This window comes from Clytia hemisphaerica, unplaced genomic scaffold (genome assembly GCF_902728285.1).
Source record: "Clytia hemisphaerica strain Z4C2 unplaced genomic scaffold, Clytia hemisphaerica genome assembly, whole genome shotgun sequence".
In the NCBI taxonomy this organism is placed as follows: domain Eukaryota; kingdom Metazoa; phylum Cnidaria; class Hydrozoa; order Leptothecata; family Clytiidae; genus Clytia; species Clytia hemisphaerica.
The window spans coordinates 640,110-663,226 of record NW_027104211.1 but is presented as its reverse complement, the minus strand read 5'-3'; the positions used below and the strand labels follow the sequence as shown (position 1 = coordinate 663,226).

Genomic DNA, 23,117 nt, shown 5'->3' with positions numbered 1-23,117 from the left:
CCATTAATCGCCTTGGTTCTGCTTGGTTGCTTAATTTTTAACAAATAACTGTTGTGGTAACGTATTGTTTGTTTTCTACAATTTTTTTACGTTTTTTCTTACTCCTTTACACAGGAAGACACCATAATTGATAGTGGGCTTGCAGTACCTGATGGTATTGCTGTCGACTGGGTAGCGAAAAACATTTATTTCACAGAGAGTTCAGCTAACCGTGTGGATGTTGCAAGTTATGACGGTAAAAGAAGGGCCTCTCTCATCTCCACTGATCTCCACAACCCACGTGGTATAGCTGTAGATCCTCGTTATGGATATTTATTCCTAACCGACTGGGGTGCCAATCCTAGAGTATTACGCGCTCAGATGGATGGAACAGATATGCGTGCTTTGATCAATTCAAGAATCGGTTGGCCGAACGGAATCACGATCGATTACACTTCTCGCCGTGTCTATTGGATCGATGCACGTTATGACTACATTGAATCTATTGATTACGAAGGGAACGATAGACAGACTCTAATCTCGGGGAAAAAACTAGTACCACACCCCTTCGCTCTTACTATGGATGATACCTATATTTATTTTACTGATTGGTTTAAAAAAGGCGTGGTAAGAGTCAATAAACAAGACAATAAAGACTATGAAGTCATCATCCAGAATATCTCGCGCCCTATGGATATTCATCTGATCAGTAAATCACGACAGCTAAACATGACCAACTTGTGTGAAACTTTAAAACCAGGTTGCACGCACATGTGTGTTATTAAGAACAATGAAACGGTGAGTTGTCTCTGTAAGATTGGTTACGTCCTAGATACAAACGGTAAGGGCTGTAAACCTGTAGATAAATTCTTGATCTTTGCCCGTAGCTGGGAAGTGCGTGGAATTTCACTAGACTTGAACTACCCGCACGATGTGATAACACCCGTGTTAGGGTTGAGCAGTGCTGTTGGGACTGACTTTTACGCGAATCAAGAGTATGTCTTTTTCTCGGACATCAAAACTGACCGAATCGGTCGTGTCAGTTTGCAACATGGTGCTACTCCTGAATGGCTTCATACTACCAATCTTGAAAATCCAGACGGTCTGGCTGTTGATTGGATAGGAGAAAATTTGTATTGGACTGACACAAAGAAAGCTGAACCTCCATCAGAAATTTCTGTTTCGAAACTTGACGGTAAATACAGACGAACACTTTGGACCACCAATCTGGGAAAGCCGAGAGCAATCGTTGTGGACCCAAACAGAGGGTGAGTAATAAAAATTTCATCTTAGACTTATTATAGTTAAGGAAGGAGATACGAGATCAATCTGAGTATACATGTAAATAGTATAGTATTTTGATTGGAAAACACGACCAATTCCCCTTTCATCAACCTAAAAGGTTGACCCTTCAAATCAGCGTACATTCTCTATACTCCCAGGTTTTGCCCATCGGTCAAACAATGCATTCAATGCATCCAATATTTAGAGCATCTATCATCACCATTTCTGTCTTTTTTCCCACCAGTTATCTGTTTTACACTGACTGGATGACACCTGCTAAAATTGGACGGCTTGACATGGATGGAAAAGATCAACGAATTCTTGTTAGCGGGCAAAACATCTCATGGCCAAACGGGCTTGCTATCGACAGCGAACGCGTGTATTGGGCGGACGCGAAATTCGACCGCATTGAAAGCATGAATTTTGATGGAAGCGATCGCCGTATTGTGATTCCCTCTACACAGCACACTTTCGGTCTAGTGGTAGACAACCATTACATATACTGGTCGGATTGGTTATCGCAGAGTATTCATCGCGTCCCGAAGAGACCTAAAGATACGAATGATACAGCTGAAGTGTTCGTCCGTAAAGAGTTCAGTGGTCTCATGGAGATCCGTATTTACGATAAAGACTTGCAGAGAATCAATACTACTCTCAGAAGTAAGCTATCTTTTTGTTTATGCTTGTTTTTTAAATCGTTTTAACTCGTTTTTGCAAATATTTTTTTTGTCTCCTATACTTTCCTAAGAAAATCTTTAGAATACCGTCCGTATATTTTGTAGGTAAGATGTGTGCTTCTCAGGATGTGTTTGTTATTTTAGATTATGTTAAAGTTACCGGTCTTTACACTTTAGTTTTTGGATAAATAAGCTGGGTTTCATTTTTCTTTTTTTCAAAACTCTTGAAGGCTGGAATTAAATTTTGGAATCACTCTCTTGAATAACTCATTGTTGTGAAATTCAATAGTCCGGCTAGAATTGAAGACTGAGATTTTTATAAATTTCTTTAAGAAAGTGATACGACTTAACTGTTTCCTCTACCTTAGACCAAACTGTTTGTCACCAGTTGGAATGTGAGCAGTTATGTCTCTTGCAACCTGGTGGCACAGCTCGATGCGCATGTGCAAACAATATGACCCTCAGTAAAGTTGATAACAAAACTTGCATTGGTATGTGCATCTTTTTCTGTGTCTTGCTTGTATTTCTATCTCTATTTGGTTGAGTCGAAGGAGGCTTTGAGGCCCATTTTCGCAACTATAGACGCTTTCAATTCGCGCCCCATTAGCACCTTGAACTGACAACCCAATTCCCCTCACATGACATGGGTTGACCCGGCCGGGGAAGGTTCATTCACTAAGTGAACCGCTGCGAGTGGAGTGGTAATCGAACCTCAGTCGCCTGTGCAGCAACCAAGGTCAATGACCACTACACCACTGCGCCTCACCTTGTATTTTGGGAGCATAACCAGGTCAACCCTGTTTTCTGAATGACTGGAGTTTTTTTAATTGAGTTGTGGCTCAAAGTATGGTTCAAAACTCATACTTCTATAATTACAGTTTTCAGACCAGGGGTTTCATTTAAAGTTAGTAGTACCTTTTTGAGATATCATTGCGCAAAATACTTACTACTTAAGAAACTTTCCACCACTCGCCTTTCTCCAACGATAAAAATCAAGACTCTGGTTATTTAAAATGAGCTTCAAATTGTTGATACAATGATAGAAATGTTTTTCACTTTGCCTAGCAATTAAACTGCATTTTTTTTTCTCGGTGATAGTGAACACTTTGATGGTAGAAGTTTTAAGATTGATAATAGCGAGATTATGTATCTGGAATTCTCTACGGCTACGGCTAAAGTGGCGAGGGAAATGGCGAGTAAGGCAAGTAATGGCGGGTGAAAGCAAGTTCGATATTTGACGTACGGCATCATGTCGACTTTGCTTATACGGTGTTTTGGTGTTTTTCCCGTACAGAGCAAAGTAGACAACGACATGTCGCCTTTGTTGACGACCCGTACAGGCAGCCCCGCAACCGTAGCCGTAGAATATCTCCGATACATAATCTCGCTAATACATCCTCCGGGTGATAATACATCCTCCGGGTATCTTTTTTAGACCACTTTTCTCGGGGTAATATCCGGGGGGGGGGTTGGAAAAAATCTCAAAACTTAATAAGCGGGAGGGGGGGTTGGAATAAGAATGTCCTGTGTGGAAGATTTTCGAAAAATTAATTAGCGGAGGGACGGCTATTAGGTACCCGAGAGTAATGACTTGTTTTCTTTTTTCTTTCTAAGACTCTCAAAACAAGACAGGTGGCGGTGTGTTTAGATGTCTACCAGGTTACTGGAAATGTGCTTCCAAGAATCTGTGCATCAAAAAAACTTGGAGGTGTGATGGATATGATGATTGTCCTGATCAAAGTGACGAATCTGATGCTCTATGCAGTAAGTTTCTTTTATTCGAATATAAATACCTTTCGTTTCTGTACAATAAATATCCTAGTATTAAGGGCTGATTTAGACTACACAGTATATTAGCGAACGATAATGGTTTGCGGACCATAATGTACAAAGTAAACAGCAGGTACTCTATTATAAAACGATCCCTCTAAATTGTTCAAATATTGAAAATCCAGCTGACAATTACATATTGACACCTTTTTGGTTTTTGCCGAAACCCAAAAGTATAATATCAATGCTGGTCAATTACTGACAAGATAATGTGAACTTTACTTCAATTTTCATTCTTGTAAGTAAATCTCAATAGATTTGCTATATTTTCTACGGTTTGGTTACTTGACAGCGATGCCGACTAAAATTGTTTTAAATCGTCTTTTCTGTAACTTGACTATCACGGTTTTTATCATGTCTATGGTATCCGTTTTCACGAGAAATTTTGTCTATCTTGTTTAGAAAACACTAATTGTACCGATTTCCAATTCAAATGCAACAGCACTTACCGATGTATTGCAATGTCATGGACGTGTGACTCCACAGCCGATTGTCCTGACGGCTCTGACGAAGCACTTGATCGGTGCCAGACGCCTTCGGAGCCGTGCAAAGATGGGGAGTTCACGTGTAAAGACAAGAAACGGTGTATTGAGAGAAGATATCAATGTGACGGTGAAAGTGATTGCGATGATGGTAGTGATGAAATGCAATGCGGTAAGTGAAGTCCAATTCGTCGAATCTATCATCTTTCGTAGCTGGTTCTGGAGAAGGTGCAAAATTACTGTTTACCACTAGAGACCCTTATGTAAAAGATTTATTTTCGACTAGGACTAGACTGAGTTACATTTTGTTTGGACGAAGAGAATAAGGGCTCACTTCTGTTCACAGACACGATAAGCCATCTTGAAGAAGTAGACACCTCGTGGCATTCCCACAGAGTCTTTCTACACAACTAGTGTATGCCTTAACACTTTTTTACTGAATAATAAAAACTTTTAATTTAATTTCAATTTAAAAATATGTAGACACGCCACATCGGTGTGACAAATTCAAAGAATTCCAATGTGAGAGCAAGGGAAGACGTGGACGGCCCGAAGAATACGGCCCTTGTATTCCCGTCGAATGGATTTGCGATCTACACAAAGATTGCGAGGACGGTTCGGACGAGTTGTCAGGCACATGCGCAAACCACACAACTGATTATGTGAAGAAGGAAATGTTTCGGTGTGACAACGGGCAAATTCTTCCACTCAAATTTCGATGTGATGGTGTCGATCATTGTGGTGATGGGTCTGATGAAAAGTGTAAAACTGGAGGTTTGTGATGTTTAAATGGCTTCCTTTATTTCTACACGTTTTTTTATAAGAACATTCGAAACTTTTGAAGCCTTCGGATGTTCTTAACTTTTTGAGTTTCAAGCCTAAAAATGTTCTTAACATGTTCTTATTTTCCCCATTTTTAATGTATTTTTACCACTTTCCTAAGAAATTGACTGTTTTCCGTGAAGCCTTAAAATTTTCTTAACTTGTTCTTAACATTTTAGCCATCGAAGCCTTATGTTATTCTTATATAGTTTGTTCTTATAAAAAAAAGTGTATTCTTTAGAAAAACATGTAGCACAAGTTTCTCAATTTTACCAATTTTGAACCATGTTTTGTTGACAAGTTAACAAAGTATCGTTCATGTGTGCAACCGAAAATCATCTACAGTAGCTAAGTTTTCCCATTCTAATCTCAAATCTAAATAATTTACTCTACCTTGCTACGTTGTCTTTGATTCATGATTTCTCAAACCGTAGTGAATTATTGCGAACCAAATGTTTTCCGTAACGAATCTCGCAAAGACCCGGACGCACCGCTAGCCAACTGCACGTGTCATCACGACGAGTTCCGTTGCCAAGACAGTCAAAGATGTATCAAGCAGCGATCGCGCTGTGATTTCGAGAAAGATTGCGCTGATTATTCAGACGAAGTAGATTGTGAGGACGAGTACTTCAAATGTACTTCTGTACAGTTCAAATGTTCGAACGGACGTTGCATCAAGATGAGCCATCAATGCGATGGAGTTGATGATTGTCGTGATTCTATTGGCGGAAACCCGAGCAGTGATGAAATCGGTTGCCATGGTATGCTTTTTTGTCTCCTTGAAAATTAATCAAAGCAAAGTTCGTTATTGAGTTGATGTAATGTACAATGAAACTAAAAGCGCCTATCGAATATTGATGTAACCCAGGCTTGATCTTCTTTTTTAAAAAAAATAGAAGAGATCTCTATCCCTCAAAAAAGGATATTCATACGCTTTCTTAATCTCCGAGTAGATTCTGACTATACCATGTATTACACGTATACACTCGTAAGGAGATTGGTATTCCTATAAGCAGAACAATCGCATCAAAATCAGATGTCAATCGTAAACATTAGAATCAGTCACTTTCACTTTCACTTTAAAGCAAAAGGCAACGCGGTTTTGATTGGTTTGGCTAAACAACTAGGTCAGATCGTTAGATTCCCTTTAGAGCAAAGCGTGGTGTATCTGTTTTGAGATTAAGTCTTTCTTTTCTGCATATAAAAACAAAGAAAGTTTAAACTAACTTTTATAATTTCTTTTACAAAGAAATCTCAACAAATTTCTCTTCAATTTTCATAGGTGTTACAAAAAAGTGCACAGTTGGGCAACACTTCTTTTGTGATACTTCAAAGAGCGTTTGTATTGACCTCAACAAAGCTTGCAATGGTATGAATGATTGTCCGAATGCTACTGATGAAGGACCTGCTTGTAAATTCTCTTCGTGCAACGTGGATAATGGTGGATGTAATCATTTCTGTTACACCACACCCGCAGGTTTGTTTGCATTTATTTCTCCTAAATCTTGTTCTCTCTTACTCTATTTCGAACTTGTATTAAAATGTCGTACCCTATTCAAATTTAGGGTCAAACTAATTCTCTAATGGCCTCTGCAGCTTGGGTTGGTAAGCAACTTGACGATAATATTATTGGTCTGTTGTTGATGATCGAATTATAGTGATTCAAAAGTATAGTTTGTGGAATATCTCACCTTATTAGACCCTTTCATCGATTTGAGAGTTTATGATTTTTTTAAATTTCGAATTAATTCAGGCAAAAATTCCTTCGTTTCGTTTCAATTATATTTGTCAAAGTTCCTTAATGTTCTCAAAATATATCTGTGACTATAAATATAAAGTGGCTTTCAGAGCAACACTGTGTTTGAAATTTAAGTAAGTTCGGTATTTATTTTATATCACCACTGGAGTGGTCTTTTGCGAGAGCCTTTAGTGTTTGTAGTGTTTTTAATGTCATCTGATTATAGAAAAAATTATTCTTCGTTTTCCACAGGACCAATGTGTGGCTGCAAGAAGGGTCATCAATTATCGAATGACTCCAAGACTTGTGTGGATATCGATGAATGTGCCGGTGATCAAGAGGTCTGTTCACATTTCTGCAACAACATCAAAGGCTCGTACACGTGTAAATGTGCTGATGGTTTCACGTTGCGTTCGGATGGTCACACTTGTACTGCTGGTGGTAAGTTTTGTGCTCCAAGGAAACCAAGGAGAAGCTAGGAACCGCTTGACCTAATTTGGTTAATGTAATTCGTCTCAATTACGTCATAAGAGTGTAAAATGGCCACTCTCACTGTTGCCAAACTTTCCTTCGCTCTGCTCCGCGCACTGTGAGTGTAAAATGCTTTTAACTTAGGACACACCCTCGGGGAGTGATAAATTTGTCCTTCAGTTCAAAGTTTTGTCTGCCTAAAACAATGCTAAGGCATTTGCTGGAATTAGGGAGCAAACTTGATTAGTAGGTTTGAGGGGGGAGAAAGAGAAACCAAGGAGAAGCTAGGAACCGCTTGACCTAACTTGGTTAATGTAATTCGTCTCAATTACGTTTAAGAGTGTAAAATGGCTCAATTACAGTTTGTTTTATTTTCTTTTTCCTGCTCTAATTAAAAGATTTTCAATGATTAAGTAAACTTAATCCTCTTTTACAAGCTGTTAATTATACTGTCTAATTAGCTTGGATTTATAAAACTCCTTGGCAGTTTTTCCGGTTTCAAAACTTAAGTTTTATCATCTAAAGGATAAGAGTTCGGTTTTACCCATCCTTCCGAGAACTACTAATTAGTTATTTATTATTAAACCGAAAAGCCGACTCCCTGGAGAACAGTGTTCGTGACTATGAGCGAACCAGATAGATTTTTCAACAGGAGACCAGCGGCTTCTTATGTTAATAAGCTTCTTATGATAATGATCCCTTTTAACATGCTTGAAATTACAATTAGAACCTTTTTAGTCTCCTTGTTCCGGCGCGTGCTACATTTTTATGACGTAATCTTTTTTCCAAGCAAAAAGGATTGAAGTCAAAAAGTGCGATCGCAGCGCGCGCAAGTGGAGACCGGCCTTAAGGCTGGTCTCCACTTGCGCGCGCTTCGATCGCGCTTTTTCGAGCAAAGCTTCCACGCTATTGGTCAAAAGAAAAATGAAGCAACTCCATTGGCGCGAACTGACGTAACGGTTGAAAAAAGTTGAAATGTGTTCAACTTTTTTTTCAAGCGCGCGCTACATTTTTATGACGTAATCTTTTTTCCAAGCAAAAAGGATTGAAGCCCAAAAGTGCGATCGTAGCGCGCGCAAGTGGAAACCGGCCTTTAAATTCAAGTCAACTTGACGTCAACACTGCAATGACATCATTAATTAGGTCCACAGGATTTTGACGTCAAAGCACGCTTGCTAGGCCTTGAATTTAGAACGCCATACACGTGACATATGAAATAAATATTCATGTTCTTCCATTCAATGTAAATTTCATTTTTATTCAGGTGACTCCCCAATGATTGTATTCTCCGACCATAAAGAAGTTCGCTTTTTGAACCCCAAGACAGGGGAGACACGAACGCTTGTGGACGAACTGAAGAGCGCCATAGGGGTGGACTTTCACCACGAGGAAGACCGGATCTATTGGTCGGATGTCAGTAAAGATAAAATTGAACGTATTTTCATCAATGGAACTGGCCGTGAAGAAATTATCTCGCAAGGAATGAACTCCCCTGAAGGTCAATAAAATTTTTAAATGTTCTCTAGTTTCAAAAGACATTCTGATTCATCCTGCTTTGAATTGAAAAAAACATTCTACCGATTGGTAGTGTAAAGGTTTTGATCACAGACTAAATTTGCACCGCAATTGACTGTGCTCGAATCCCAAGCACTGCCAGGCAGGGTGTTACGGAAATATGGTGATAGACTCTCTACCTTCACTAAAACTGCATTGAATTCTTTAGTTAGTAGACGGTTTACAAAGAAAAACAATTACCTAAATTTTAATTTTTTAATCCTTGTTTTGCATACATAACTTTGGTAAGCTTTTGCGCCCACTTGTGAAGATCTATTTTTGTCTCAAATTCGAAGGAAACTTTTTTTTTGGCCATTTCGATATTACTTCACAAATAAATTTCAACCAGCTCTCAGTCGGACCCATGTATCACTGCTAACCGCGAGCTTTACTGTTTGGAATAAACTACAGTCTCCAGAAATCAAACCTCTAACTTGCTCTCGTGGGCTTTTACTGTATGTAATAAACTGCTTTATAGGTTTGGCGATTGATTGGGTTGCAAACAACATTTATTGGACTGATATGAGATTGGACACAATTGAAGCTGCGCACATTGATGGGTCGAATCGTTCGGTCATTTTGTCATTAGACTTGGATGCGCCGAGAGCTTTAGCACTGGACCCTAGGGATGGGTCAGTATATACTGTTATAAAAAATCCTCTATATCAATAGTATTATACAATACACTTTTTTCAGTACGGTTAATGGACTGTAGTTACATTTAACAAGCTTTTGTCTAAGTTTGTTTGAAATTAAATTTAAAAAAAAGAAGTACGAATATCAAAGTTTTGCTCGCTCATTCGCTGAATAATTTCTTGGATAATATTCGAATCTTTACATATGTCGTCAAGCTTAGCTACATATGTTTGCAAAATATACTAAAGTGTCATTTGTCTTATGTTTTCAGATACATGTTTTGGACAGATTGGGGTAAACGAGGTCGAATTGAACGCGCCGATATGGATGGGCAAAACCGCAAGCCTCTGATCACCACCAATATCGTTTGGCCTAATGGATTGACCATTGATCTTGCAACAAGGTATAATAGCATTGGGCTCTTTCAGAAATAGTCCTTGCCCCCCTGTAGAGGATATCGGATATCCAGGGGGTTGAGCATGTTTTTAAGAGTGGATATCCAGGGGGCTCTACTAATAAAGTAGGATGTCCAGGGGGTTTGATAATCGAAAGATCAATATCCTCAACAGTGGGGGTAGAATTTTTTTCTGGAAAAGCCCATTGAAAGTTTAACTTTTAAAGGTCTAAACCTTGGGAAGGGCCTATATTCTTGGCCAATAGAAGATTCAAATTTAAAAATTCTTATTTGGAGAGACGAATCTCTTGCAGCTTTTTACCAAGAAAATTTTCCCTGTTTTCAGTTAGAGATCTGTTAAAGATTTTATCGGCCTTTCTTTTTTTTCTTCGGGGACCCTGATAAAAGTTGAAACTTGTGCTGTTACATGCTTTCGTTTGATTTGAATGTGGAAGTTATTGTAAGTGAAGACCCAATATCCTTGAACTTCTTTTTTTCTCAGAAAAATCTATTTTGTTGACGCGCGTTTGGACACTTTGGACGTGATGTCATATGACGGTGAAAACCGGCGCACCATTCTCAAGAGCGGATTGGTCAAACATCCGTTCGCTCTCGCCATCTTCGAAGATTACGTATATTTTACAGACTGGACCCCTGGCTCTATTCGGCGCTTGAGTCGGCGTGATGGTAGCTCGAAATTCATTTACAGAGATCAGTTGACAAAGCCGATGGGTATCCAAATCATGCACCAATCCAAGCAACGCAAGGAAAGCACCATCAACCATTGTGCGAACGCCACGTGCACGCATTTGTGCTTGTTGAGGCCTGGCGGTTTCAGCTGTAAATGTCCTTTCGGTTACCAACTAAAGAAAGATGATAACACCTCGTGCGTCAGTAAGTATTCACTAATTACATATCTTCTATGTAATCCCATCTCATACTATCCAGCTTCCCATGGTATTTACACATCGAATAGATTGAAGTTTTTGAATAAATTTGGATTTGATCTTAGAAGGGTGTACAGATAAAAACATATTTTGCACTAAGTGTGTTACGTTCTTTCAACATCTCATTCGCCATGAATCTCCAATAGCTCTGGAGCAAATACGACAGTGTTGACAACATTTCTTTTTGTCACAGGTGTCGAAGAGTTTCTCATCTACGCACGTCGTCAAGAGATTCGTGGTATTTCTTTAAACCCCAACGATACAGTGGATAAGATCACGCCCATCACTGGTACCCAGAATGCAATCGGAGTTGACTTCCATCATCGAAAACAATTGATCTATTGGACGGATGTCAGTAAAGACAGTATCTCTCGTATTTCAGTTCAAGGCACTGGACGAGAAGATATTATTCCTTCAGGTACGACTTTTGGTTGTTTTGCTACATGCCTTCATGAAATTAAAAAAGAGTGGTTCTCTTCGTCATGGTCTTATCTTATCTAAGGTTTTCAACGAGACCTTCGATAAATGTACTGATTCGCGTTAAAATCAACCGTGCCTTGTCTATAACTTGGTTGTGTTTCATGACTCTATAATTTGATATCTACCTCGTGTTTATAGAATTAGCGATATTACCAATATCATATATCGATGAAAATCCAAATTCGCTTTGTAAACCAATTAGTGAGCGTCAAAACACGGTTTGCAAAAAAATTACAGTACGGTCAAAACATGTGAGATTACTCGAAAAAATTCACGTGATTTTATTCCAATGTTTGCTCTACAACTTACAGTTAATAATCGACACTATAAGGTCAAATGCATTAAAATTTTGAGTAAAAGCGTGATTTAATTTCAGACTTCTTATTTTGCAACCCGTGTATTGTATTTCTTTGTTTCAGGTTTGCCAGCACCAGATGGTTTGGCAATCGATTGGATAGCTGATAATTTGTATTGGACGGATGCTGATCGCGACCGCATAGAAGTGGCCCGATTAGATGGTCGTTACCGCAGGGTGGTTATCTCTTCTGGTATGAAGCAACCACGCGGTATTGAGTTGGTGCCACAGAAAGGGTGAGAGAAATATAGAGATCTGTGGATTAGAATGTCCCCTCATTTTGGATAAGAGTTTGTAACCATGTTAAACATGAAAGAACTCGTTCATTTTGACAAAATTTGGAATGGCTTTTAAAGTAAGATCGACAATATAGAAAGTTGACAATCTCAAAATCTCATACCTCAATTTTTATACTGTCAATCTGGCCTCATTCTTACTGGTATTTGATCAGTGTGTTACTGTTTTTTTTTATGAATTTCAATAGAATCATGATTTGGACAGATTGGGGTGAAAACAAGATCGAATACGCGTTCCTCGATGGTTCAAACAGAACAGACTTGGTCAAGGAAAACATCGGCTACCCGAATGGCGTTTCATACGATTTCGATACCGGACGTGTGTTTTGGTGCGATGCTAAAACCGATAAGATTGAATACACTGATCTCTTACCGTACGACGGGATCAATCGGCGCAGGGGTGAAGTGAATATTGGACAAGGTGAGCCACCGTTATAATTCTTACATAATAACAGACTCTTGTAGAACTCGAAAGACACTCACGAGGAAATCTCATAAAAATACTATCCTTACTTTATATTCTAAGTTATTTTTCAGTCCATCGCCCTAGAAATCTGGCATCTATCCGTTTTTCGAACAGTAATATTTTCTGTTTTCCAACTCGAATTAGCTGTAGCCTGGTTAACCAATCCAGTTTTTACAAGGCTAAGATACGGCCGAAGACAATATAGCGTTATCGGTGCTTTAATGATTTGTATGATGTACGGAATTTTAAGTTTGCCTTGAAAAACTTTATTCAGTCACAACTTACCATCAGATTTTACTAAGTGACTGAATCAATCTGTCTTAGATTTCTAGGCTAAATTAGCTGTAAATATATAAGGTTTTATTTATAGCAAAACAAAAATATATACAGAGATTAGAGGATGTGATATCTACGGAAACCTCATTTTTTTCGCCGTTGAGTGCACAATACTACACCAGATACACAGCATACACAGGATGCCTCGGCGTTGAAACAAAATATAAGTCTTGCTAAACAGGCTAGTTTGTAATCATCTGACAATATTTTATTTATTTCCAGGAGGTATCGTTCATCCTTTTGGAATCACTGTGTTCAACGGTTTCATTTACTGGACGGACTGGGGAAAGCGTGCCATCTTACGAACGGATTTCAATGGGTCAGAAATTACCACAATGCGAAGCCCGCACCTCAGTTTGATGGGGTTACGTGTCTATCACAAGGGGAGACAATCAGGTAAATAGACTAGAAGCTTCTCCTTTATTATATTAATGACGTTAATTTATTCTACGGAAACATTGCGGTCTTAGCCAGTAGTTGGAAATTTCCGAAATTTAGACTATATAAAAATTTATGTTTGAAATTCGCCACCACTGGCAAAAATGGGGTGTTTCAGTAGAAAACGCTACGTAATGAATCTCATGAAGGAAAGGTCACTTAAACCCTGATCGAATGTTGAATACAATACAACCATGTGAATAAAACAGAACCGTTTTTTTGGGACAAGCTGGAGTTTTTACAAGCTCTTATTTGATTTGGTTGGTCGTTAAGATGTAATAAAACAATTTTTCTAAAGAACGCGTCATCTCTATCACTTCAAATGACCAATTAGTCAAGTATCTTGTAAAAACTCCAGCTCATCCCATTTTCTTACACCTTAAAATGTTAAAATGTCGTTTCGCGTTAATATCATGATACCCTACCACTGAGCTTTATATTGACCCTGAAAGCAGTTTCTCAATCCAAACCAAGCAAAATCTTTAATCAGAGTTTTAAAGTAGTACCCTAATGATAGCACTACTCATAGCTAGCACAGTGGCTTCTTTACGGGTACCAATTTCAGAAAAAAATCCAATAAAAGATGGCGAATATATAGCTTAGTTTAGGGTTTGTAAAGGTCATTGGTCTCAACTCTCCTTTCAGAGGCTTTAAAGAATTGAAATAAATCATCAAAAAAATCATTATTTTCTTAGGGAATAACAGTTGTTGGAATCAAACATTGTGTTCGCACTTGTGTTTCGCCATCAGTGAGACAGACTACACGTGTAAATGCGCAACAGGTTTCGAGTTGGACCAATCAGATAACAGAACGTGTCGCGGTGCTAAGTCATTCCTTCTCTTCTCCACCACCACCGGTATGCAACCAAAATACTTCTTATATGATTGTTTATTTTAAGTTATTGTTCTCGTGAGACCAAAGTTTAATACCCATTTGGTGCTACGATTTACTTGGCAAGTGAATGTACCTTCGCTCGGGTTAAGTTGTAGGCGTGGTACCGTAGTGGTTATTGTTCTCGTGAGACCAAAGTTCGATTCCCACTCAGTGCTACGGCTCCCTTGGTAAGTGAATGAACCTTCGCTCGGGTCATCCAATACCATGTGAGGGGGATTGGTTACCACACTCTGGTGTCGGCCGGAACATCCATCATGCCTTTTTTTCAAAAAAGTAAATTTAATTTTTCTGTGTCAAGGCTTTAACTACATAAAATTTAAATGTATGACACGTAACATAATTTGTTCAGTACACAGCTAGGATATTTTATTTAATTTGAGAAATGAAAAAACAAACTTCTGGTTTTTCCAGAGGTGCGCGCAATGCCGTTTGACAAACCCAAAGATTCCGAGTCAATCGTACCTATATTGGGTTTGAAATCAAGCTACGCCATCGACTACCATTTCAAAACGGGTACCATTTATCTGGCTGACGACAGCAAAGACGCCATATTTAGAGTGAAACAAGATGGTAGCCAACTGGAGCCAGTCGTCACGAAAGCTTTGGATCGACCGCAAGGCATTGCAGTGGATTGGATTGCTGAGAATCTCTATTGGACGGACGCTGAAACGCATTTGATTGAGGTATGTATTGATTCGTGTTGTGTTATATTATTATGTCATTACCACAGATTTCTGTAAAGCCCGAAGGGCTAGATATCGTGCTTGAATGTCTTCCAAGCAAAAAAAAGTGAATATCGCAAAAAATATTGCTGCTATTGTTTTCGAAAACCTGCAAAGCTTCTTATTGTTCAAGCGCTGAAATTCTATTATAATATCACGTGACCTAGTTAGGATTTCCTACCTAAGCTCGACACACTTTTCAGCCAAAGCACGACATCTAGCCCTTCGGGCTTGATAAATCTATGGTCATTACCAGTAAAATCTGTGGCCACAGAATCTTGCTTTTTACTACTAATCATGGTGGATATTAAGGATCTGATCAAATCTATAGAACTGTTATCACCTGACTTTATGATTCAAATACAATGGGTCACTTGCAATTCCAAATGCTCAAACAAACGGAAAAATTTGTGTTTATTACATTTGGGAATGTCAGCAAACCACGGCAAAGCATACATGTGAACTATCTCGCCTGTTAAGATACTAAAGGGATGAAAGTGTTAGAGTTTCTAATCATACAACTGATGATGATATAGCAGCGACACTTAAACTATTTATTTTAATAGATTACTCTAATCTTTCTCAGAAAAAAAACTCAAAATCGGGAAGCAAAGCTTCAAATGAAAAAAATAGAAAAATACAGAGTTTTAGAATGACAAAAATTAGTATTATTTGCATTGTTTGTTTGTAAAACAAGCTTCTTGGTGAAAACGTGTAGTTGTCATTAAAGTTGCTTTAAAAAATTACTAGATAGACCAATACAAAAAAACGTTCAGGTTTGAAAAATTTAATTGACTATAACAAGATTCGCTGTGCATCTCATGAACCAATTACATGGATGCTTACTCATGCGCCCTCCACGTGATCCTTCAACAGAGATGATGTTAGGCCATTCAAAGCCGTTAATCACTGCATGTTCATCAATGAATAAAATGTTTCCGTCTACCAAATATTGATAGGGACTCTCCCCTTTTTTGAAACTTCTATTACCTACGTTCCCTCGTTTGTACATCTTCCATTTCATAGAAGTTAAAGAAAAGTCCAACTCTAAAGCCACTTGAGCTATCACCAAAACTCCATCATTAGTTACTTTACGCATCTCTTTAATAGCGTCTCCTAAAGATCCAACGTGAGCCGGCACCACTCCATTCGGAAAGTTTGCTGGTGGAAGTACTAACCCTTCTTTATAACCCGAATTACCACCATCATCGCGCATCAATGCCCCTTGTACGATACTCTTAGGGTTTCTTAAATTCGTGTCCAGCTTGAATTTGGTAAAATCTTCATACATTGTAAGATCCTCATTACCAGACAAAATTGCTATATGACCTTTTCCATTCGATGCAATCCAAATCACGTCCATTTGTTGTTTGAGGTCCCGTATTATTTCTTTCCAAGAACCTTCGGAGATGTTACATTCATCGATAAGCAACGCTTTGATATTTTTCTCGCGTATCGTCGAAATCAGGAGTTCCTGTTCCTCTTTCATCTCTTTTTCTCTGTAAGGCTGAGATTTAAAAAAAAGATTTTATTAGTTTTCATTGTATTTTTTTTCGAATTATATGGGAAGACAATAAATGACCCCCCCCCCTCCCAAGTGGACCCGAAATTCACGCATGATTTTTTCAAAATTCATGAGGAATTTGTGAAATACACAATCAAAAGGTGAATTCTCACGTTCACGCAAATCTTTCGATTCTCAATTTCATGTAATATTTTCGATTTTTTACGCATTCACACAAACTGCTGGAATCGATTCTCACCTACTACTTCAGTATCAACTCTCATTACATGAATTTTGAGAAAATAATAAGAATCCAACTTACACCGAGTGTTCTGAAAGGATAGATGTTGATTCCGTACGCCTTTCCTAATTCATCTTTTAATCTCCATTCGAGAAGAGTCTCCATTGCATTATGCTCCCGCTCTACGATGTACATAATGCGTCCGGTATACTCTTTGGTTCCAGCTAATTGTTTCGCTTTCTCTTGTATTAAAAACGTCTTACCGCAACCGTAAGCTGAATACAATATCAATTTATTGAATTCAGAGCGGTCTGCCTTAATGATAGGAAGTTGGCGCTGGCTGTAAAAAATTATGTTGTCCGCTGTGCAGACAGTATCAATGGCTTCGGTGATGTACTCCACCCAGTTTGTTGTCGTAATGGGTGCTGTTTTTGAAGCGTGAACTGCAAACACAATTATTCTTAAGAGATCTTGAAGCCGGTTCACCGGTGAGATGAAAGGTATTCCAGTTGGTACGGTAGAATATCTTTGTAGTAAACTCGATAACCAAAATTTCAAATCTGTCTCATGAGTGATGTAATGTTGATTGTTAAAGAACAAGGCGTCCTTTTCGACACAAACGACGGGGTGATACGTCCAGCCTGGTCCCAACTGGTCACTCATCCTCTCCTCTATCAGTTTATGATATTTTTCCAACTGGTTGAAGGCCTTTGTGTTTAGTATGCGTTTAATTTCAATACAAATTATCAGCTTTTTGGTCCAACAGAAAATGAGGACGTCAATCTCTTGGTTCATTTTGTTTTGAACATTGGTGAAGAAATTGATGGAGTTGAGAATCAAAGTATCTTGAAGGACTGTGTCATCTTTGATGGAATGAAGCTTGTCGTAGAAAAGGTGTTCTCCTTTTTCGCCAAGCTCTGATAGTAATAGTCCGAAGAACCATTTCATTGTTGGATGGTCTGGTGGGTCTCTCTCTACCAAGTTATCGATTTGTTTTTTTAACGTTTGAAGCCTGAACGATAGAAAATTGTCGATTGACTTTTTTTCTCCGAGATGTCAAACTATTTATGAAAATAATCAGTCTTGTTTTCATCGGGGAATTTCATCAACATTGTTATCTCATTTCTTAATTCGAGTAATTGTGACACTTCCTAAATTCCAACAAAGAACGTCAGTCACCTAATAATTTAAAACGTAAAACTCTTTTTTCTTTTAGTCGCCTAATAAAGATATACAGCCACAAGAATAACTGAAAATTTAGTTCAGATTCAAAACCTTAGGTTTTTGCCGAAACAAAAATAAAAGTATACCTTTTTAAGAGCTTGTTCCAGTGCTGATCCTGGTGATTTCAAAACCAATTTTTGAATACAATCCTGGATAAATGTGTTATTGTCAGATATCGTTGAAGGGTGATTAATTTTCTCCCTTCCTAACTCTTTGACCATCAAATACGTGATTTTCACGTTCAAAATCCAATTGCTGAATTGTTTCATACAAATTTCAGTCTCGGAGCTGTTCTGTTGGAGATTGTAGAAGGCTTGAAATTCATGTGTGAACCAATCATCCTTGAAATTCTTCACCAAATTATCCAAAGATTTCTTAAGTGTTTTTATGTCAACATCGTAATCAAGGAGGTGAACTTTGGAATATTTTTTTGCATATTGAATGGATTTGAACACGGGTGGGATGAAGACCGGATGGTGGATGTTTAAATTAAATAGTGCTGAATCAGCATACTCACGGATGAGAATTTTATCAGCAGCAAGGATGGGATCGGTAAATAATTGTCCACTCCCTAGATTGAACTTCCGATTCTGATTACTTACAGTTGCTTGTGAATTTCTCAGAATTTGTTGGTACAGAGATGTTCTCCGCGAACATTTTGCTGGATTAATGCTTTGCGATTTCAATGCAGCTACTTTTTGTTGTAAATTAAATTGTGATGGCATTTTAATCGAAACTTTATCAACATGTAACCCAGTACAAAAAAAGCTATCTAGTTCATCGATGGAAAAAAATTTTTCTCTCCTTGATGATATCCATTTAGTCAGCAACTCATTACATCTTAAATCTCAAATTAAAGACAATAAGAGGGGTTATATTGTGAAAATGTTAATTGCTTTTATTTAATGCACTTTTATATTCATTTTAAATGATTTTTATTGAGGTATCCAAGGCATCGGTAAGGCTTTCTTATGTACCGAAGGACCAATCTAGCCTTGCATGCTGTGCCTATTTCGCTCTAAGGTTTTGTCTCAGCAGCGTGCATTTTCTTTCCTATGTGATTATCTAAACGGATACTAAAATCTGAGATGGAATACATTTTAAAGGTCATAAAAGTCTTAGCTGCTAGGCAAAAAAGTTTGATGACGTCATCACTCACTTTGGGAATGAATAACTTTTATTAGCGAGATTATGTATCTGGAATTCTCTACGGCTACGGCTAAGGTGGCGAGGGAAATGTCGGGTGAAAGCAAGTTCGATATTTGACGTGCGGGAGTGATACGTATGAGATAATCCTTTTTTGGAATCTACATACAATTTCCGATCCAACGCAGTGCCGTAGGAAGCATTTTCATATGGGGGGGCTGAAGTTTTGAAAATTTGAGCTCTAGATTGCTTAAAAATACACTCAAAAAATGCACATAAAATACAATTATGACAAATTATAAAAAGAAAAACTTTGCATTTTGCAAAATAACTATTTTTGAAAAAATTGGGGGGGGGGCATAGCTCCCCCTTGCCCCCCCCCCCAGTTGCTACGGCACTGCAACGATATATAATATGACCATATTTTCAGAGATGACCTCTAGGCCATAATTTTTAGCTGATGTCAGCAGAAAATAGGGAGTGGGGGTGGTAGAATCTACCACCCTTGATTATTTTTTATCTGGAAGAGCTATGGCTATAAAATTGGTACATATGCTCTCCATCATGACACAAACTTCCAGGAAGAAAAAAAAATTAGCTGACATCCGAAAATCGATGACGTCATCACAAAATTTCCACCTGTCGGATAAAAGCTCAAATTTCTCTCACAATCTTCATGGATCACATTATATAAAATCTAAACCTAAATCTTTTACTAGGTGTCTCGTTTGAACGGCTCCAATCGTCTCATCCTGATCAACGCTCAAGTGGACAGTCCTCGTGCTATCGTTGTCTACCCACAAAAAGGATATCTATTCTGGACTGACTGGAGTAGTATCAATCCAAAGATTGAACGAGCTTCACTATGTGGTGAAGATAGAGTTGTCTTGGTCAATAAGACTTACATGGACTCAATTCTAAAGAAAAATATCGGTTGGCCGAATGGACTGACTATCGATTATGATACGGACACGATCTATTGGGTGGATGCTAAAACTGATATCATCGTCCAGATGGATTTGGACGGAGGTAAACATCCTTTTATTTCGCCTATTCATGATATGCACCACTGCAATGTCTTCTGACATTACATTGAGGACCCAACAGCTGATTGGTTGTAAGTGACGTTCAATCAGTCAATACGTCACTTTCAACCAATCAGCTGTTGGGTCCGTTGAAGACATTGCAATAATGGTGCATATCATGAATTCAGTGTTGCAACTTCGTCTATTTAAGAACTCTCACTAGAGTCTCCGTCCTCTTTTTAAGGAGAGAGCTGTCACCTCGTCCGAGTCTGCTCTACGTGCCATGCGTGCCTACGTGCCATGCGTGCCAACGTGCCTTAGCGTGTCAACGTGCCTGCTTGCCTTCGTACCTTTGCGTGTCAGCGTGCCATCCAAATTTCGGCGTGCTTATCCGAATTTTCGGTAAAGCTTGGGGGAAAGATGACACAACTTTGACCCCCCCCCCCCCAATAAGGACCCCCTCAAAATTAGCGGGAAAGCATTTTCCCATTCGTCGCAGTCTAATTCAAGTTCGGTCATTGGTTGTTCACTTTATATAATTTTCACTGACAGTGAATTTGAAAAGTTCTTTTATTACATTTCTAAAAATATGGACAAATAGCCATTGAGAGAGATTAGAAGGTTTGGAAGCTCCTGGAATACAATTAAACCTATAACAATAATCTTCTCTTCTCCAGGAAACATTAAAATCTTGAAGGACGGTAAAACAAACCAACGAATCAACCATCCGTATGCTATCACTTACTTCCAACAACATCTCTATTGGACAGACTGGTCATCTAAAGCTATTCTCAAGTTAGCTTTGAAGGAGAAAGGGATGCCTATTACTACAGTTCGTGATAAGCTAGACAACATTCGCGATCTTCACGCATACGATAAGAGCAGACAACAAGATGGTAAACAGATTTTTAAGGATTTTAAAAACCTCACCTTTAAATTACGGGGTGGTTACCTTTACCTATTGACTCACTTTGCTCCCCTTCTGAATTTAAGTTTACTTAATATCAATACGCGGGGTAAAGAACTAGTTCTCCGATTTCATAATCGCACAAAAAGGTCGAGTAAATTAATAGACGATGCTATCGTCCGTTTAAAGTAAATGTGAGAAAGAGTTAGGGCGTCAGGGCGGTTTACGGGAAAAAAGTGGCGGTAGAGTTTCGAAGAAACGGACGATACCAATTTGGCACATCTTCACTCAAACGATTTTGCCTGACTGACCTCTGAGAGAGGTCAGCGGGATTTCGAGATTTTCCGTTTTCGTTTTTTGTTCGAACTGAGTGCAAACATTGCAAACAGCTAAACGTTTGAGAAAGATGGCTGATGAAATTTCACTCAGATTGTTTTTATGAGATTTATTTTCATGGTGGAGAACAATTATTTCTACTTTTATTAGTCTTTTTTATGCATGAATTTTTGTGTACAGTATATAAGTCTTTAGTGTGTCAGTAGGGATTAGATTCCTCAAGATTTGCTTTTGGAAAAATCTTTTTGAATATGAACAACAACCTGGACTGACTTTCCCCTCAAGATTTCATTTTAATCAGGCAAGGTATGTTTTCCATTCTTTCCATTCCTTGAAATTTTCAGCTTGTGCTTTTATGTGGTTTATGAGCATGAGCAAGTAATTTTCACATATTCTCATTCTATTCTCAAATACTTAATACCTCAAACTACTTTTTGATTTTTGATTGAAAATACTTTCCTTCATGTACTATTTTTTCATGTTTGTTTCTAATCTATTTTCCCAAGTTTCTAGGAATAGAACCTTTTAGAACTGGTGTTACAAATTCTAATTCTTCTTATTTATTGGGTGTTCAGATTGCCACTTCACTGGACATATATAACAGGCTTTTTTGAGATTTTTCTCGAAAAGTAAACAGGGTGTTCTTAGGTTAGGTAGGGGCAATTAATTGAACCAGAAAATAGTTTATATTCAGTTAATTTAAGATGTACGAGTACATGAAAAACCAAACGTTTAAAAGTCACCATAAATTTTTGGCAAATTCACGGTGTGAAAGGTTGAAATTTTCATGAATTGCACCTTTTCACTGCAAATTCATGATATGTGCCATTCCAAGCGAAGGTCTTCTGACATTACATCACGTACCCAATATGTGATTCGTTGTAAGTGACGTAAAATAAGTCAATACGTCACTTTCAACCAATCAGCTGTGGAATAGAAAATGGTGCTTATCAAGAGTTCACCGAAATGTTTTTGTGAAATCACCAAAAAGGTTTTGGTAATAAGTTTCCCTACTGCTTATATACCTTTTTATAAAATTATTTCATGTTATTTTATGTAATTTGTGAAATTTGTGAAATTGAACCAGTAGAACGTGGTTGGAAAATTGTTCTGTACGTTATGTGAAGAATAAAACCATTCAAAACAATCAAAAATGGTACTGCCAAATGCAAGCTGTTAATACTCATGTCGCTACCCGTACATTGAACCTATTTATTTAATTTTTGAGAAATTTTTCTATATAAGTGATTAATTTGTTGTTTTCTACTTGTTTAGGGTTAAGATGTAAAGATTGTACTTATACATTCTCAAGTAATTGTTATTCCTTTACTATTCTACTACAGGTCAAGACATTCAGCGACAATTTTTTTTTAGCATAATCTTGGGTTGCGGGAATTAAAATATTTCATATATATGATTTTTTTGACTTATATTTTTTTATAAATAACTTCAGATTGAATAAATATCTCAAACAAAATTTGGTGAATTGTGTGGCACAGGAATGTCTATATCATGTAAAAAAATTCCAGAATTATGCCAATTTTAGCAATTTTTTTAACAAGAAATTTGGCTGTTTGAAAAAAGAAACTGTCTGACTGTTGTCGCCCTTTGCTGAAAAAACAAGATTTTGATTGGGGTATCTTTTGGCCATTTTTTCTTTGCAAATTTCTTCCAGTCTGTACAGAGAGTTTACACACCAGATCTGAAGTCAATCTGAATAGTGCTCTAGGATTTATGGTAATTTTAATGCTACATAAGTTAATGTAAAATATGGTTTCGCAATAGCAAACAGTATAATGTTTATATAAAGAAGTTAGCAAAACAGAACTAAAACTAAAATTTTATCCTTATTTTTTTAATTTATATAGGAAATCAGGAAAAAAACAAATTTTTAATTTAGAGATTACTTCAGGGATTTTAATTAGGGTGAGA

At 37.9% G+C, this 23,117-nt stretch overlaps 1 protein-coding gene across 1 annotated transcript in view; it reads left to right on the top strand.

The window, feature by feature from the left end:
• The first annotated feature begins 271 nt into the window (after positions 1 to 271).
• Positions 272 to 23,117, top strand: part of LOC136815590 (low-density lipoprotein receptor-related protein 1-like) — a 48,965-nt gene continuing 26,119 nt past the window's right edge. The window contains exons 1-21 of the mRNA XM_067072041.1: positions 272 to 1,247; positions 1,508 to 1,923; positions 2,309 to 2,431; positions 3,555 to 3,704; positions 4,173 to 4,424; positions 4,736 to 5,026; positions 5,509 to 5,835; positions 6,357 to 6,551; positions 7,065 to 7,253; positions 8,548 to 8,781; positions 9,316 to 9,469; positions 9,745 to 9,876; positions 10,370 to 10,761; positions 11,008 to 11,232; positions 11,714 to 11,885; positions 12,134 to 12,366; positions 12,970 to 13,143; positions 13,881 to 14,042; positions 14,492 to 14,763; positions 19,637 to 19,946; positions 20,620 to 20,838. Coding sequence (XP_066928142.1) covers positions 361 to 1,247; positions 1,508 to 1,923; positions 2,309 to 2,431; positions 3,555 to 3,704; positions 4,173 to 4,424; positions 4,736 to 5,026; positions 5,509 to 5,835; positions 6,357 to 6,551; positions 7,065 to 7,253; positions 8,548 to 8,781; positions 9,316 to 9,469; positions 9,745 to 9,876; positions 10,370 to 10,761; positions 11,008 to 11,232; positions 11,714 to 11,885; positions 12,134 to 12,366; positions 12,970 to 13,143; positions 13,881 to 14,042; positions 14,492 to 14,763; positions 19,637 to 19,946; positions 20,620 to 20,838 — 5,509 coding nt within the window. The 5' untranslated portion in view covers positions 272 to 360. The remainder of the gene's footprint in view (positions 1,248 to 1,507; positions 1,924 to 2,308; positions 2,432 to 3,554; positions 3,705 to 4,172; positions 4,425 to 4,735; positions 5,027 to 5,508; positions 5,836 to 6,356; positions 6,552 to 7,064; positions 7,254 to 8,547; positions 8,782 to 9,315; positions 9,470 to 9,744; positions 9,877 to 10,369; positions 10,762 to 11,007; positions 11,233 to 11,713; positions 11,886 to 12,133; positions 12,367 to 12,969; positions 13,144 to 13,880; positions 14,043 to 14,491; positions 14,764 to 19,636; positions 19,947 to 20,619; positions 20,839 to 23,117) is intronic.